The 15361-nt window shown below is 46.0% G+C and overlaps 1 protein-coding gene across 4 annotated transcripts in view; it reads right to left on the bottom strand.

Moving 5' to 3' along the window:
- RBM28 (RNA binding motif protein 28) overlaps positions 1 to 11183 on the bottom strand; it is a 28050-nt gene extending 16867 nt beyond the window's left edge. The window contains exons 1-9 of one of the 4 annotated variants that reach the window (XM_074315641.2): positions 10955 to 11183; positions 6805 to 6963; positions 6409 to 6503; positions 5926 to 6001; positions 3996 to 4088; positions 3142 to 3213; positions 2170 to 2365; positions 1878 to 2008; positions 16 to 88 (exon numbers count right to left, since the gene is read on the bottom strand). In XM_074315641.2, coding sequence (XP_074171742.2) covers positions 16 to 88; positions 1878 to 2008; positions 2170 to 2365; positions 3142 to 3213; positions 3996 to 4088; positions 5926 to 6001; positions 6409 to 6503; positions 6805 to 6963; positions 10955 to 11072 — 1013 coding nt within the window. In that variant the 5' untranslated portion in view covers positions 11073 to 11183. The remainder of the gene's footprint in view (positions 1 to 15; positions 89 to 1877; positions 2009 to 2169; positions 2366 to 3141; positions 3214 to 3995; positions 4089 to 5925; positions 6002 to 6408; positions 6504 to 6804; positions 6964 to 10954) is intronic. The other 3 variants (XM_088799936.1, XM_019719295.3, XM_074315640.2) reach the window with 3 other exon arrangements.
- Positions 11184 to 15361: the final 4178 nt, after the last annotated feature.

Below are 15361 nucleotides of genomic sequence, written 5' to 3'. Positions count from 1 at the left end.
GATAAAAAGGCTTACCTAATAAAAACAGTTTTCCCTTCATTCACATCTGAGGGTAATTTCCTCTTCTTTTTCTTTGACACTTGTACATCTAAAGTAAAAGGAAAAACAACAAACTGAAAAATACTAGTGCAAGGTATGTAACAAAGGGCTAACTTCTTAAATACTATACGAGTATAAAGATCTTGCATAAACCCATAACGAAAATCCAATTAAAAATGAACAAAGGATATGGAAATATATAAAAAGATGCTCAAACTCACTCATAATTAAAGAAAAACATAGCATAAGAAATGAGATACTATTTTTCACCAACAGATTGGCAGAAAACAACAAAGATAGATGAAATCCAACATAGTCATGGTGTAGGGAAAAAAAGAGATTTCCATGTACCATTATGACAGTGTAAACTTTTTGGAAACAAAACATGTAGTATATTTGAGAAGAAAAAAAAGCACATACATTCACACACAAATATACACTATATTATACGTGTGTATTTTTACTTATAAAGGTATTAATTATCTTAGATACACCAGAAACATATAACACTTGTTGTCTCTGGGGAAGGGCCCTAAGTGGCTGAGGATCTAGATGTAAGGAAGACCCACTATTTGTTTCTAAGACTAGACATACATGTTTATACACAGGAGCTTTCTGGAAGCATACAAAAGAAACAACAGTGGTTACTTTGAGGGAATGCTGGGGGATTGGTGAGGAACTTCTATTTTCTACATTATACTCTCCTGCACAGTATTTTTCATTAATGTTCTCTTATTAACATGTATTAGTCCTATAATTTTTTCAAGTGAAAGAAAGGTAAGAGACAGCTGAATCTGGCTGTAGGACGTAAGATTTTATAGTCCCTTCAGTATAAACATTTCTTTGATTCTAAGGTATCTATCATTCTCTTCTCAAGGAAGACGCTTATTTCTTCAGATTTCTTGTATGGTCAAACCAACATGTCGGACTAACAGAAAAGGAAGCAGAAGGGAGTGATTTGATAAGTAAATAAAAACTTCCATCTATACAAACTAAAGGCTCAAGTACTGACCATTCCTCATTCTGTAATGACCTGCTCCCCTCAATGAAACCATTGAGTTTGCCCCAACATTCTTTTTTTTTTTTTTTTTTTTTTTTTATTGGGGAAGGGGAATAGGACTTTATTGGGGAACAGTGTGTACTTCTAGGCCTTTTTTCCAAGTTAAGTTGTTGTCCTTTCAATCTTAGTTGTGGAGGGCGCCGTTCAGCTTGAAGTTGTTGTTCTTTCAGTCTTAGTTGTGGAGGGCGCAGCTCAGCTCCAGGTCCAGTTGCCGTTTTCTAGTTGCAGGGGGCGGAGCCCACCATCCCATGCGGGACTTGAGGGATTGAACTGGCAACCTTGTGGTTGAGAGCCCACTGGCCCATGTGGGAATCGAACCGGCAGGCTTCGGAGTTAGGAGCACGGAGTTCTAACCGCCTGAGCCACCGGGCCGGCCCCCCCAACATTCTTGATAAAGGGAGCAATAGGGTTTGGCTACGGTTTTACAATATCCCCCAAGAGGTCCTTTATCCCCACCTCAAAAGAGCTGTTTAAAATCCACCGTGGTGTTAGATGTAATATCCTGTTTACCCAGTAATTCATTCAACGTGAATAATCAAGGGGCAGAGCCTGAGCATTAAGCTAGGTCTTAAGTCCCCGATGAATCTTAACCCTCAAACACACTCCAAACTCATTTAAAAAAACAAAAGCAAAAAACCCTTAGAGGGAACATGAAGTTTTCGTTTTCAGCATTTAAACATAAATGGGACAGGACACCTTAGGGTCCTTGTTAAAGGGGCCTGCGCTGCACTGATGGCAGCTCTCAGTAATTAATCTAATGCGAAGGTCCCAGGCAAACCTTCTTCCTCGTCGAGGTCGCTGTCGCTCAGAGCCAGTTCCTCTCCAACACTCTCTCTTTCCTCGAGGTCGCTGTCCTCATCGGAACGATCCTTGTCACTGCTTTCGGCGGATGCGGCCCTCTTGACTGCTCTGCAATGGCAAGTTCAGAACTAAGGGCCTGGGCTGACAGAGGGGCCTCTCCAATTTCATGACACGTGTCAGCTCTACAGTGATGAGGGCAGGGACTGATTCTCCCCCAGAGACAATCCTGAATCTTCCTCTGATGTCTCAGAAAGAGCTGAACTGCTTACCTCTTCTGAATTTGCACAGGCTTGGTCACCTTTGCTTCTTTCTTCTCATCCTCCTCTTCATCATCACCATCATCACCATCATCCTCCTCCTCCTCCTCTTCCTCCTCCTCCTCCTCTTCCTCTCCCACATCCTCTTCTTTCCTGACATTCTCTTTACCTAATTTCTGATGTTTAGGTTCAGGTTTCTTCTCCTCACCTACACAGGAAGGTAAAGTTAGGAATTAATTCAGTATCTAAAACAAGGTTACTTTAACAAGACTAACCACTACCCTCAAGTTCCTAGTTCATTTGTTGTCACAGAATCTCATATATTTTTCTTACTGTATATAAATAGGAAAAAGTATAAGGGGGAAAAACAAAACACAAACAATAACAAAAGCCCCTCATCACTGAGATCCCCTTGGAGTCCGCCCCATTCATCAGAGGCCTGCAGGTTAATCTGGCTCAGAATGAGGAAGGAGCCACCGAGCTGCCACAAATCGCCTCCCATCATGCACCACGGCCAGCACAACGCTCACTCTGAAGCTTGGCCATGAACTTAAATGTCGGTGAGTTCTGTCCTCTGAGCATCTGGTAGCTTAAAAGCCAATGGTTTTCTAAATCAAACTCAAGTTTTAAGTTTCCCTATTCTTAATGTTCCATCACTTCTTACTATGAAAAGCTGGGCAAGGACAGCAGGTAGAGGGGACAGTGAATGCAGGCCCACGCCTTACGCACCTCCACGCCCAGGAGTGGGCTTAGTCTCAGGAGATCCTATGTTTTGGGACCAGATCACCAGATGGTACACTATGAATTGACAAGCAGCTCTGGGTTTCTGAGCCAGCAGGAATTCAGAGTTTTGGGTAATCTTGTTTTTGGTCCCTCCAGTCCAGTATCTCACTGACAAGCACGTTGGTTCCTTTCATCATAGAGTTGTTTCCACACTCACCCCAGGACATACAACCCCTCCTACCCAACACCACCACGTCTTACCTGGGGTAGAGGCAGACTGTGTATTTTTATATTTATCCTTTGCCACAGCCCAATCCACAGCCACTGTCCGCCCTGTCAAACAGAAAAGTAACGTCAGAAAGGCCTTCCTCTTTTTAACATTCCTAGCTCTTGTAAATGACTTATTCACCAACACAGCAAGCAACCAAAGGAGACAAAGACACTGCCAATTCAGAGAATGTTGACCCTAAAATAAAATTCCTGGTAGCTGCCTATTCTTTTTAATCCTTCCCCCCCCCCCTTTTTTTAAATCAATGAACAGAAATTTTGCCTTTCTACACAGCCAACACACCTGGGATAAGATAGAGTTTAAAAAAATAGAACAGTGCTTCCCGTTAGACCAACAAGTTTCCATTAGACTAGCAGGAGGCAAAACAGGCATTCTGGGATAATTGGCACCATACCCAGAAGTTAGGAAGTCTCTAAGCCAAGCCCTCCTGTAGCACCTGGTGAATCAATACCCAGAGTGTTCTCACGGTCAGTTTACTAGCCCACGCATGCTGACTAATGTTCACAACCAAAAGGAAAACCTGCAAATCCCAAATCCCCTAGACAGCAACCTGCCTCTATCCGTGATTATTTTAGGGACATTTTTTTCATTAGGGATTTAAAAGGACAATCATCACCAAAGAAAGAAAAGAGAATAATGACTTGGGTTCTTTTAAATTTAACCCTAAGATCAAGTATCAGGAATAGTTCACCAAAACAGCTTCTGTTTAGCAGTGAGTCTCTCAACAATTCAAACACCTTTTGAAAATGTAGCAAGTGGGTTACTGTGCCAATTCACTCAAACACCAGAAATATCTGGGTCACTGGTATGGGTAGAGAACACTTACCCTTTATCTCTTTCATGTTCATGCTTTTGAGGGCTTTTCCTGCTTCTAGGAGGTTTTTGAATTGAACAAAAGCAAAACCACGCATCTTTCCATCTGTGTGCAAATGTACAAAGACATTAGTAGCAGCAGGTGGGGAGCCAACAGACACTAGAAGGAAATTATAGCTACCCAGGCTGTCAAGATGGCCAGATCCTGCCAAACAGCCAGCCCCTTGCCCAAAGCTTATGTCCTACTGCTGAATATACCAGACTTGGGCTTGGGGAGAGCAGTGCATTTTCTCAAACCATAACTTATCTTCTAAAACCAGTTTTTTTTTGTTTTGTTTTTTGTTTTTTTTTTAAAGATTTTTATTGGGGAAGGGGAACACGACTTTATTGGGGAACACTGTGTACTTCCAGGCCTTTTTTTCCAAGTCAAGTTGTTGTCCTTTCAATCTCAGTTGTGGAGGGTGCTGTTCAGCTTCAAGTTGTTGTTCTTTCAGTCTTAGTTGTGGAGGGCACAGCTCAGCTCCAGGTCCAGTTGCCGTTGCTAGTTGCAGGGGGCACAGCCCACCATCCCTTGCGGGAGTCGAACCGGCAACCTTGTGGTTGAGAGGATGCGCTCCAACCAACTGAGCCATCTGGGAGCTTAGCGGCAGCTCAGCTCAAGGTGCTGTGTTCAATTTTAGTTGCAGGGGGCGCTGCCCACCATCCCTTGCGGGCGTTGAGGAATTGAACTGGCAACCTTGTGGTTGAGAGCCTGCGCTCCAACCAACTGAGCCATCTGGGAGGCAGCTCAGCTCAAGGTGCCATGTTCAACCTTAGTTGCAAGGGGCAGAGCCCACCATCCCTTGGGGGACTCGAGGAGTTGAACTGGCAACCTTGTGGTTGAGAGCCCACTGGCCCATGTGGGAATCGAACCCACAGCCTTCGGAGTTAGGAGCATGGTGCTCTAACCTCCTGAGCCACCGGGCCAGCCCTAAAACGAGTTTTGATCTAACCAAAAATACCATCAGGGCCAGCCTGGTGGCTCAGGTGGTTGGAGCATCGTGCTCCCAACGCCAGGGTCACCGGTTCGATTCCCACATGGGCCAGTGAGCTGCGCCCTCTACAGCTAAGATTGTGAACAACAGCTCTCCCTGGAGCTGGGCTGCTGTGTGCTGCCTGCCCTGAATGGCCAGAGGTCAGCATGGGCTGCCGTGTGCCACCGTGGGCTACCGTGTGCTGCCATGAGCGGCAGGTGGTTAGGTGGCTAGCATGAGTGGCCAGCAGCCAGCGTGAGTGGCCGGCAGCCGGTGAGAGCTGCCATGAGCTGCTGTGAGCGGCTGACTGTCGACCAGCCACCGACTGCCTCAGCTGAGGGGGGGGGGGGGGGAGCACAAGGCTCATAATATAGTGGTACCTCAGTTTCGAATGTCTCCGTTGACGAACATTTCAGTTTACGAATGCCATAAATTTCATGGATCTATAGTATTAGATAGTAAAATTCATGCTAAATTTGCAGTTTTAGGGGTTGATTTTAAAGGTCTGAACGGAGTAATCCATTTTGCATTACCTTCTATGGGGAAACTGTGCCTCGGTTTTCGAACGTTTCAGAACTCAAACGGTCTTCCGGAACCGATTACGTTTGAAAACCGAGGTACCACTGTACCAGCACGGGCCGGGGAGCTGTGTCCTACACGACTAGACTGAGAAACAACAGCTTGAACCGGAGCGGGGGGGAAGGTGGAAGAAGGGGGAAAACAATACCATCAGGGGAATAAACACTATTACATGAGTTTTGATCAAGCACTGGGCCTGATACTTTACACGTGTCACATCATCGGGGACTCACAAAGAGTATGACGGGAACCTCGCTTTCTAATAGTGCTCAGTACAAGGGTGATGCGTAAAAGGACCGTTACGTTAAATGATGTTAATCTGACCCACACCAAGTGAAGATTTGCTAGTACCTGGCTTCCTTGGGATGTTTACTTCCAGGACAGCCCCATATTGAGCAAACACTGTCCGCAAGTCCCCTTCTGAACACTGAAGGCAACAGTAAAGAAAGAAAAAGAGGTATTAATGTTATCACAGCAAATACACATGAAACATCGATTGTTAAATTACTTCACTAGGAAAAGCTTGAATATTTTTACTACTTTTTTACTTTTGAGACTAGGACATCAAACATTTCTGAAAAGAAGACCTCTGGCTTTGCATCTAAGAGGTAAAAAGGACAGATACTATAGAGCTTTTCCTCGCCTCCCTTTCTCAGGAAGGCATCTGCCCTTATTGTCTTAGTAAGTTCTTGTACACAAGCCCATTTTCTGAATTCAGCAAAGCCAAGGTTCACTCCAAGAGGCATTACGTCCAAGTCACCTTCCTGGTGAAGAGTCCCACCCATGCGCACCAACAGCCTTCAGAATAGGCAGTTAGTTTGCTCTGTCACGTACCTTAAAGCTCAGATTCCGAATAATTAATCTGGCTTTTTTATCTGCCACTTTGGCTTTTGTAGGCCTCTGCTCCTTCTTTGGGGACTCTGAATTTTCTAAAAAATAAGAGGCAGTGGAATAAGTCTGTGCTCCCAAACCACGCAGCATATCATGGGGGAAAAGCTACTCGCAACAGATGGCATTTACCACAGGGTTCAGTATGATAACACCCAGGACCACCAGATTTCCCGGACTTAGAAGTAAATAAAAGACTGAAATGAGTAACAAAATACACTGGATGATTTGGGATGTCGAAAGGAAACTCGGGAAGCTTTCAGTTTAGAAGCCCTACCACCCCCATCCCACCACCTCCTCTTCACCCTGGGAGAAAACTCTCTTCGGTTCCTAGAAACTCACCACTTCCCCCCTTTTCCTTGGACTTGTTCCTCAGTTTTTTCTTGGCAACAGTCACGTTGATCTTGCAGCCTTCGAAGGTGGTAATCTCCTTGACGGCCCGCTGAACATCTTGCAGCATAGAAAAGGTGACATAGCCAAAGCCTCGACATGCCTTACTCCCTGCACAGTAAGGGGGTACAGAGACAACGGTGAGCCAAGAGCCCTAACCCAGTAAATTCTCAAAGCCCTAAGCTAGCAGATATACTGCCAGGCCGTCTAGCATCAGCTTTCCAGAGTCCTCAGGAGGGACAGAAACAAGGTTAGCATTAGGGGCCCTTCCACACTTTGCTCAGAAATTGTTAGAAGCTCATTTGGTGTCCTCACTGTTGATAACTTCATGATTATGGAAGCTCCATGATATCCATTACGCCCCCTCAAATCAAAGAGAAGGAATCACCAGAGATGGTAGGAAAGAAAGTATGGTAGCTTCGAAAATTACATGTAATAATGCAGCTTCTCACAGCACATCTGTAATGATGCCTGAGGCCCTGACCAAAGAACATCAAACAATATATAACACTTCGGGAGCCTGTAGATACTATTACCATTATTTTTCTCCACCAATATAAAGGGCACAGAGAATATTAGGACCAACCAGATGAAGAGTTGCAAAATAAAAACTAACCCACCTTTGCCCTTTTTGGTATGCTTTTTTTGATTTAACATTTTTGTTTAGTAAAATTTCAAGTAATTTACTGCATCAAAGAGGAAAAAGACCAAGTGCTACCCAAAGAAGAAACACAGCTCACATGCTCTGCTTCTTTTTCAACTACACTTGAACCTGCTTCAGGGTACAAGCCCTCAAACACAGGACACTGATCCACCGAAACTGGTTAAAGCTGACACTTGGCACTAGGAGAGCACAATGTGATCTGGAGATCAGTTTCTTTTCTCATGGCGCTCTTTCTCACAACGGCCTGCCCACTCACCTTTCAGAAAATAAGACAAAGAAAAATCAGATCTTTTCTGATCAATACAACCAAAACAAAGCAGCTGAAACATGAAGGAATTCTGCACTGAAATAAAAGCATATACTCACAATAAATGCCATGAACTGTTTAATGTCTGCACAAAGCACTGGCATATTTATTTGAATCCTCACGACAATCCTGTGAAATTATTCCCATCTTAGAGAGTTAACCTCTAGTGGCATTCCCAAGTCACCAATACTGAATAAGACTTCATCCCTCTGGGGCTGGCCCGGTGGCTCAGGCGGTTAGAGCTCCGTGCTCCTAACTCCGAAGGCTGCCGGTTCGATTCCCACATGGGCCAGTGGGCTCTCAACCACAAGGTTGCCAGTTCAATCCCTCGAGTCCCGCAAGGGATGGTGGGCTCTGCCCCCTGCAACTAAGATTGAACACGGCACCTTGAGCTGAGCTGCCTCCCGGATGGCTCAGTTGGTTGGAGCACGGGCTCTCAACCACAAGGTTGCCAGTTCAATTCCTCGACTCCCGCAAGGGATGGTGGGCAGCGCCCCCTGCAACTAAAAATTGAACACAGCACCTTGAGCTGAGCTGCCGCTGAGCTCCCGGATGGCTCAGTTGGTTGGAGTGCACCCTCTCAACCACAAGGTTGCCGGTTCGACTCCCGCAAGGGATGGTGGGCTGTGCCCCCTGCAACTAGCAACGGCAACTGGACCTGGAGCTGAGCTGCGCCCTCCACAACTAAGACTGAAAGAACAACAACTTGAAGCTGAACAGAACCCTCCACAACTAAAATTGAAAGGACAACTTGACTTGGGGAAAATAAATAAATAAATAAATAAAAATAAATAAAATCATTTAAAAAAAAAAAAAAAAGACTTCATCCCTCACCCCCTCCGTCTCATCCCACTAGATGCAGCACTCTTTGCAATACATCGAAGTATACAGTTTCTTAATAAGGGAATAAAAGCTTTCTTTAAAGCTTTAGACCATATACACAAGGTAGAAGGTAAGGTTACACGCAGCCTATATTCTGAGGACTCAAAGAAGAATTCCTATTCAGTGGTCTGTTCTTCCCTGAAACACAACCATCCGGCACTGCAGCGTTTCTCCAATTGCTTTGACAACCCACAGTAATGAACGTAACTCATTGTGGAACCCAGTCCATACACACACTCTTAATATAAAACCAAAAAGAAAAGTTTTATGAATACTTATGCTTTACCACATATCGATATACTCCTTCTAGTGCATTTAAAAATTCTAGTCAAGACACAATAACGGATAATGATCTGCACTTTAAGAAACACTGCTCTACAGCCCTCTCATTGTCTCATTCAGCGATACCTATACTTAAAATGACAAAGAGCTAGGCAGGTACTGTGGCAGGTACCGCAATCAAAGCCATGTCAACAACCTGCTACTAACAAAAGAGAAGCTAAGGATGGAGTGATTGTTAGCACACTGCTAGCCTGCCTGCTCACATACTAGGGTACCATGGAGGGGTAATGGTGGGGGCACAAGATGCCGGTTCCCACCAACTGTTCTGCTGAAAGGCAAAAAGGCAGCCAGCCACCTAGAGAGACAGCCTGATGACTTAGAAGGGAACTAAACGTATGTTCTGGGGAACATCGGGTGCCTATCTCAAGTGTCCCTTGAAGTCCAGGTAAGAGGAAGGAATGCTTCTAAAACTAAAACCCTTACAATTCATCCTCGTTCTAATACATGCCAACCCTCCCTCACAGTGAAGTGATGAGTAGCAAACAGCATGTGAAGCACACAGCAGGATTCTACAAGTCAGTAAATACTTCCTGTGGCTCACGCCGAAAACCTTGGAGTCAGACTTGACTCCTCTTTTTCTCATATTCCTACATCTGATTCATCAGCAAGTCCTCTCAGCTTGACTTCAAAAATACCCATATTCCAATCACTTTTTACGGACTCCACGGCTACCATCCTGGTCTCACACCTGGATGATTGCAAGAGCCTACTAACTGGTCTCCCTGCTTTGGTCCTATTCTCCAACAGCCTATTCTCAACACAGCAGCCTGAGAGAACCTTACAAAATGTAAGCCAGCTCATACTTACGGCCCCCTGCTCAAAACCAGTAATTTCCCACTGAAGAGTAAAAGCCCAAGTCCTTGCAATAGCCTACAAGGTCCGACATCATCTGGTACCCTACGTGTCATCTCCTAATTCTCTTCCCTTCACTCACTTCACTCACATCACCCTGATCTCCTTGCTATTCCTCCAATATACGAAGCACCATCCTCTTCGGTACCCTTGAGCTTTCAGTTTCCTGTCTAGACTGCTCCTGTCACTGAGAAACACGTGCACTCTCCCCTCCACCAGGCCTTTCCCAGCTACTCTACCTGCAACGGACACTCCTCTACACTCCTCCCCCACAACACACACACACACACACACACACACACACACACACACACACACAGACTCCCTGTCCTCCCCGACTTCTTTGTCTCCTTATCATGTACCACCATTATCACCGTATATTTTGCTTATTTGTCTATTAGCTGTCTTCCTCAGCTTGAAGACATATATAAGAGCAAGGCATTTGGTTTGCTTTTGAGGATACTGCTGTAGCCTCAGGTCCTACAGGGATACAGCAGTGCCTGGCACACAGTAGGCATTCAATAAATATTTACTGAATAACTAACTGAGTAAATGAATAACATGACGGTTAAGAGCTCCGGTGATCAAGTTCTGCGTCTGCTACTTACTAGCTGCACAAACTTAAGCTAACGGTACCGAATTTTCCGAAGCCCCAGATTCCTCGTCTGTAGAATGGGGCTGACTCCTCACCCAACAAGATTGTTGAGAGAATTAAATGAGATGACACGTGTGGAACTCAGCACTGTACCTGGCAATCGGCTGACTCTCAACAGGCCTTACCGATGTTTTATTAAAAGTTGGTGATTTTCCTTGTTACCAAGTACGATCTTGTCTATGAGTGCGCATAATAAACGGTAAGCGCTGTATACACTTAAGGCAATGCTTTGCTGTTCAGACACGGGCCCCTAGGGACTCATCTAGAGCAGAGCCGGTTTGGAAGAAAATTCCCAGACCTTTCTTCTGGGGGCGGGTCCAGAATCACAGCACGCCGGCGTCCTCGCCCGCGCCCCTCTCCCACAAACCCCGGCCCTGTCTTCGACCACCCCGCCCCCTACCTTTCTCAGTCACCACGAAGCACTGCTTCACCGGCCCCACCTGACTGAACAGCTCCTCTAGCTGCTCACTGCGGGCCGAGGGAGGAAGGCGGCTCACAAACAAGGTCAGCCCAGCCATGAGGCCGGGAAACACAGGCGCGAGGGAACCAGGCCGGAGCACGAGAGCCCAGGAGCTGGCTTCAGGCGTCAGAGCACGCCAGGTTGCCGGGAGATTCCGGAAGTGCTTGTTACTCAAAAGAGTCCGAAGGGAAACGTGGTGGAACCGGGTAAAAATGTTCCGGAGTGAAAAACGGTCACTCCCGGGGGCGGAGCTCCTTGAATGGAGCTCCACCCCTCGTCCAAGTACCGCCCCACCCACTCACCCCTGTCCAGCCACTGGAGGAAACAGGCTTTGCTAGTTCCTAGTCTCCTTAAAATCTCACCTCCAAATTTACCAGGGTACTAGGCAAAAGTCGTTTTTGCTCGTGGCCCAATCCAAGATCTGACGTATAATGGATGTTTAATAAATAGTTTCTGAAGTGCCACCGCGGACTCCCAGATTATGTGTATAAAACGCAACCAGAATGCATATAGACACAAGTACATCACACATGTCATTCAAACAATTCTCATGTCTCAAAGAATATGAGACATCTATCACACTGTAACAGATAACTATAACTGTGCCTATAATGTTTTGGAGACAAATTACAGCTACTCAAGTGCACAAAGAAACAGTTTGCACACACTCTTTCAATAAATATTTGTTGAGTTCCTACTACTTGTATGTACCAGGCACTAGGGATACAATTGGCGAGCTAAACAGAAACAGGGGTCCCTGCCCTTGTGGAGAATACAATTAGTAGGGGTAGACAGACATTAATCAAAAAAAAATTTTACAAATGAAGCACAGCAGGCACATTGCAAGATCCCATGAGAACACACCGACAGCAAACATAACATCTAGTTTATACACACAAACTGAGAACCCAGGTCGTCCCAGAAATAGGAGATCTTTTCTCAGGTCAGCTTACCACACAGACCTAACGCTGAGGGAGCTCACTGGCCAGGAGGAGATCTGTGTGCTCCTGGATCCCGAAATGCTGTCTTGCCACCACACTGGGCTCAGGAACTGACCCGTGTGCAAGATTGCAGCTCCCTGCAGACCATCCAGCTGAAAAAGTACCCAACATACTTTTTAATAATTACTTTTAAGTAATATAACCTGAACACATGGTAGGTAAAAATTCAAAAAATACAAACAATACAGTGAAAAGTAGGCTTCCCTTTCTCCTCAAACCCCATTTACTTTCAATACATTCTGGATGGATGGATGGATGGATGGATGGATGGATGACTGGTTGATAGTAATAGGGGAAAAGGGAGAACACTTAACATTAGATTTATGAAGCCCTAGTTCCAGATAAGTAATGTACACTTAAAAGAAAATGCCACAGTGATTTTGAAATATGTAACTCAGGAGAGGAAGATTAAAATACAGAACAAATTTTCAAGTCTCCAGGGTTAATCCTATCCAGGATAAAGAGAGACAAATAGAAAGAAATATGATGGGTCATTTGAATAAAGTTGGCTTAGGATTTCACATTTCTTCCTTTTTTTTCTCCTCCTCTCCTGCCCCCTCACCACCTTTGCCATCAAAATTCCATCTCCAAAGCCTAAATTGCAAGCTTGAGGGCCCCAGCTATGGGGAGGCCTCCCCGGGCCTGGCTGCAGTGTGCACAGGGAAAAGAACTCTTAGAAAGTTGGAACATCTAACTTTGGGATGACCCCTGCAATGCTAAGTTTTAAATACTTAGGACCCAAACCTCCCTTAAAGGGCAAAATGAAACTGTGTCCTTGTGCCCACGAGGGGGCAGCAGCCACTCACAGTGTGGAAAAGTTCTGTGCCCTAGGGGAAGATAAAGCAGCTGACCCTTTCTACTCTTTCCAAGTTTCAGATCTGCCTCCCCATCTCATCCTTAACGCCCACCTCCTCCCCTCCTACCCATTCATATCATGGAGGCCACGTGGTTCTTTGATTAGGAATATTTATTTGCTCATCCATCTCTATCCAGGACACATGCAGGGTTCTTTATTAAACAGCAGGAATCGTGGTACCCTGGACCACACCAGCAATGCGGCTTCCAGGGGAAATAAACTACTGGCCTCTCTCTCATCCATCACTGTGCAGCAGCCAGGAAAAGAAGTAAGAGACGGCTGGGCTGTGCTTAGCCAGCTTCTCCTGTGCCCCATCCCTTTGGCTCCACTCCCCCTTTCAACCAAACCTTCTTAAAACACTGCACACTTCTTGTTCTTAACACTTCTCACAACTGTTATTAGTTACTTGTTCTATTGTAATTATTTACATGATTAACTCTTTAATGTCTGCCTTCCCCCAAAGACCTTCAACTTTATAAGTTCAGGGCTAGGGCCCACTTTGTTCACCTCTATCCCCAGCACCCAGCACATTGTAAGTATTCAACAGAATATTTTAAAGAGATTGAATGAATGAGGGTGAGTTTGTCTCTCTGTCCCCTACTGTACTAAGAATTGGAACTGAAAGGTATATGCATTAGGGTTACCTCTGGAAAATCTGCTTCGGATGAGGGCTGAGGCATGACACGAAAAGGGAGGGTTGTTTAACCAAAGTCTCAGCCTCTTTATAAAGTCAAAGGTAATTCTTCCTGAGGAAAATTAAAGAAGTGTTGGAGCTGATGAACAAACAGCTGTATTCCCCTGCCCCTGCCCCCTTCTCACTAGCCCCATTCAGAGTTTCCAAATAGAAAAGCAGTGAGAGAGAGAGAGAGAGAGAGAGAGAGAGAGAGAGAGAGAGAGAGAGAGAGAGAGACTGGGGTACGTGGGGCTTGGAGTGCTTTGTTGGGAGGTGTGTGCATGATCCCAAGGGCCCTTGATAGAGTGAGTGAATGGAGTGAGAGCAGCTGGCAAGTATTAGGGTGAGGAAAAGATGGCAGAAAGGAGTTGAGTGTGAGCAGATGCAGATGGAAGGGTGCGTGGGGAAGAAAGAGAGCAATTTCTCCGAACAGCAAGCACTTCTTCCATGACACAAAGCAGCTTCGATACTGGGCTGCAGCAGCCACTACAACACCAGTGAGAAATGCCTGTAATTAGGAGGCTGGCAGTTCTCTGGGCCTGAGCCCAGAGTGACGATGCAGCAAGAATCTTTGAGCCAAACTGAGCCAGGTGATGGAGGAGACACAGTCAGAATCATTCCAGTCCCATGTCTCAGCTGTGCCTGCCCCACCTCCCTCTCATTTTCTCCCTCATATGACCCTCCCTCTCTCCCACACATCACTGACTCTTCTCGTCTGAGGACCCAGATCCTGGACACTCTTCTCAGCCAAGACAGATCTTCATGTGCAAAAACGGCAGTGCTTTAATTCTTCCACTAGTGCACTGGACCTGGTCGGGTGAGGGCCCACAACCCCTATCCCTCCACCCCTGACTTCTCCCCCCAACCTTCCTCCTTTACCCCCCCCACCTCCCACCCCCCACCCCCGTCTGCCTCCCTCTTGGCTCCTCTGCTTCCCTTCTCAAATCCCCACCAGCTGATGGGCAGAATTGGAAGATAAACCACTCCTATTCCTGTTTTTCCATTTCAAGCCTGGTATGTGTGCCCCTGTAGGTCTCCCGATAATGTGCAGGACATCTGCCAAAACACTGCCAGATTTTTGTTTTCAAACTTAATCTATGACCCTGTTTTAGTGCCACTCTGAATTTAACTACACTCTAGCCAAATGACAAATGCACACTACAGAGCTGAGCCAAATGGTCTGGAGAAGGGAGGGATTGCAGAGTGCTGGTGGTCGGAGGAATTCATGGATCCCTGCACTGGGAGTTCTGCTTTGATCGGTGGGATACAGCTAGGGTTTGGGGAAGACAGGCTTTCTCCAGGGAGGAGCTGCACCTATGGGAGATGAGCATTCGCAAGGGAAGCAGGGTTGTGCTTCCAACCTTGAATGGGCCATGTTGGTAGGTGGAGCTCTTGTGAATTCCTCTGGGAACAAGGCAGGGAGATTGCTGGGTTCCCAGGTCAAGGTGATCAAGCCGTTGATATGTGTATCAACATTCCCACAAAGAGGTTTACCACTAGCTAGTCCCTAGCCCCCTGCCCATCCGGAACTGAAGCCAAGCTCCTAGGAATGCAGACATTTCCACCAACGACTGTAGAGTTTCTTCCTCACCTCTCACGGCCATGTTCCATCTCTGAAAAGCCACTTCCCAGAGAGTCAGAAGGGTCTTCAAGGGGCCTCTCCCAAGACCCTCACTCATCCCAGCCACAGGACAAAACTTGCAGTCAGGAGTGAATGTCTCTGGGGTCTGAGATGGACCTACCCTGCCCAAATGACGCCTCTCTCCCAGTTCTGACAGAACCACTGCTGCTGTTGTTTCACTGAAGGTTTTCCAAGA

The sequence above is a fragment of the Rhinolophus sinicus genome, chromosome 8, assembly GCF_057876585.1.
Source record: "Rhinolophus sinicus isolate RSI-liver-muscle chromosome 8, RSI-T2T, whole genome shotgun sequence".
Taxonomy (NCBI): domain Eukaryota; kingdom Metazoa; phylum Chordata; class Mammalia; order Chiroptera; family Rhinolophidae; genus Rhinolophus; species Rhinolophus sinicus.
This window is presented reverse-complemented; position numbering and strand designations above follow the sequence as displayed.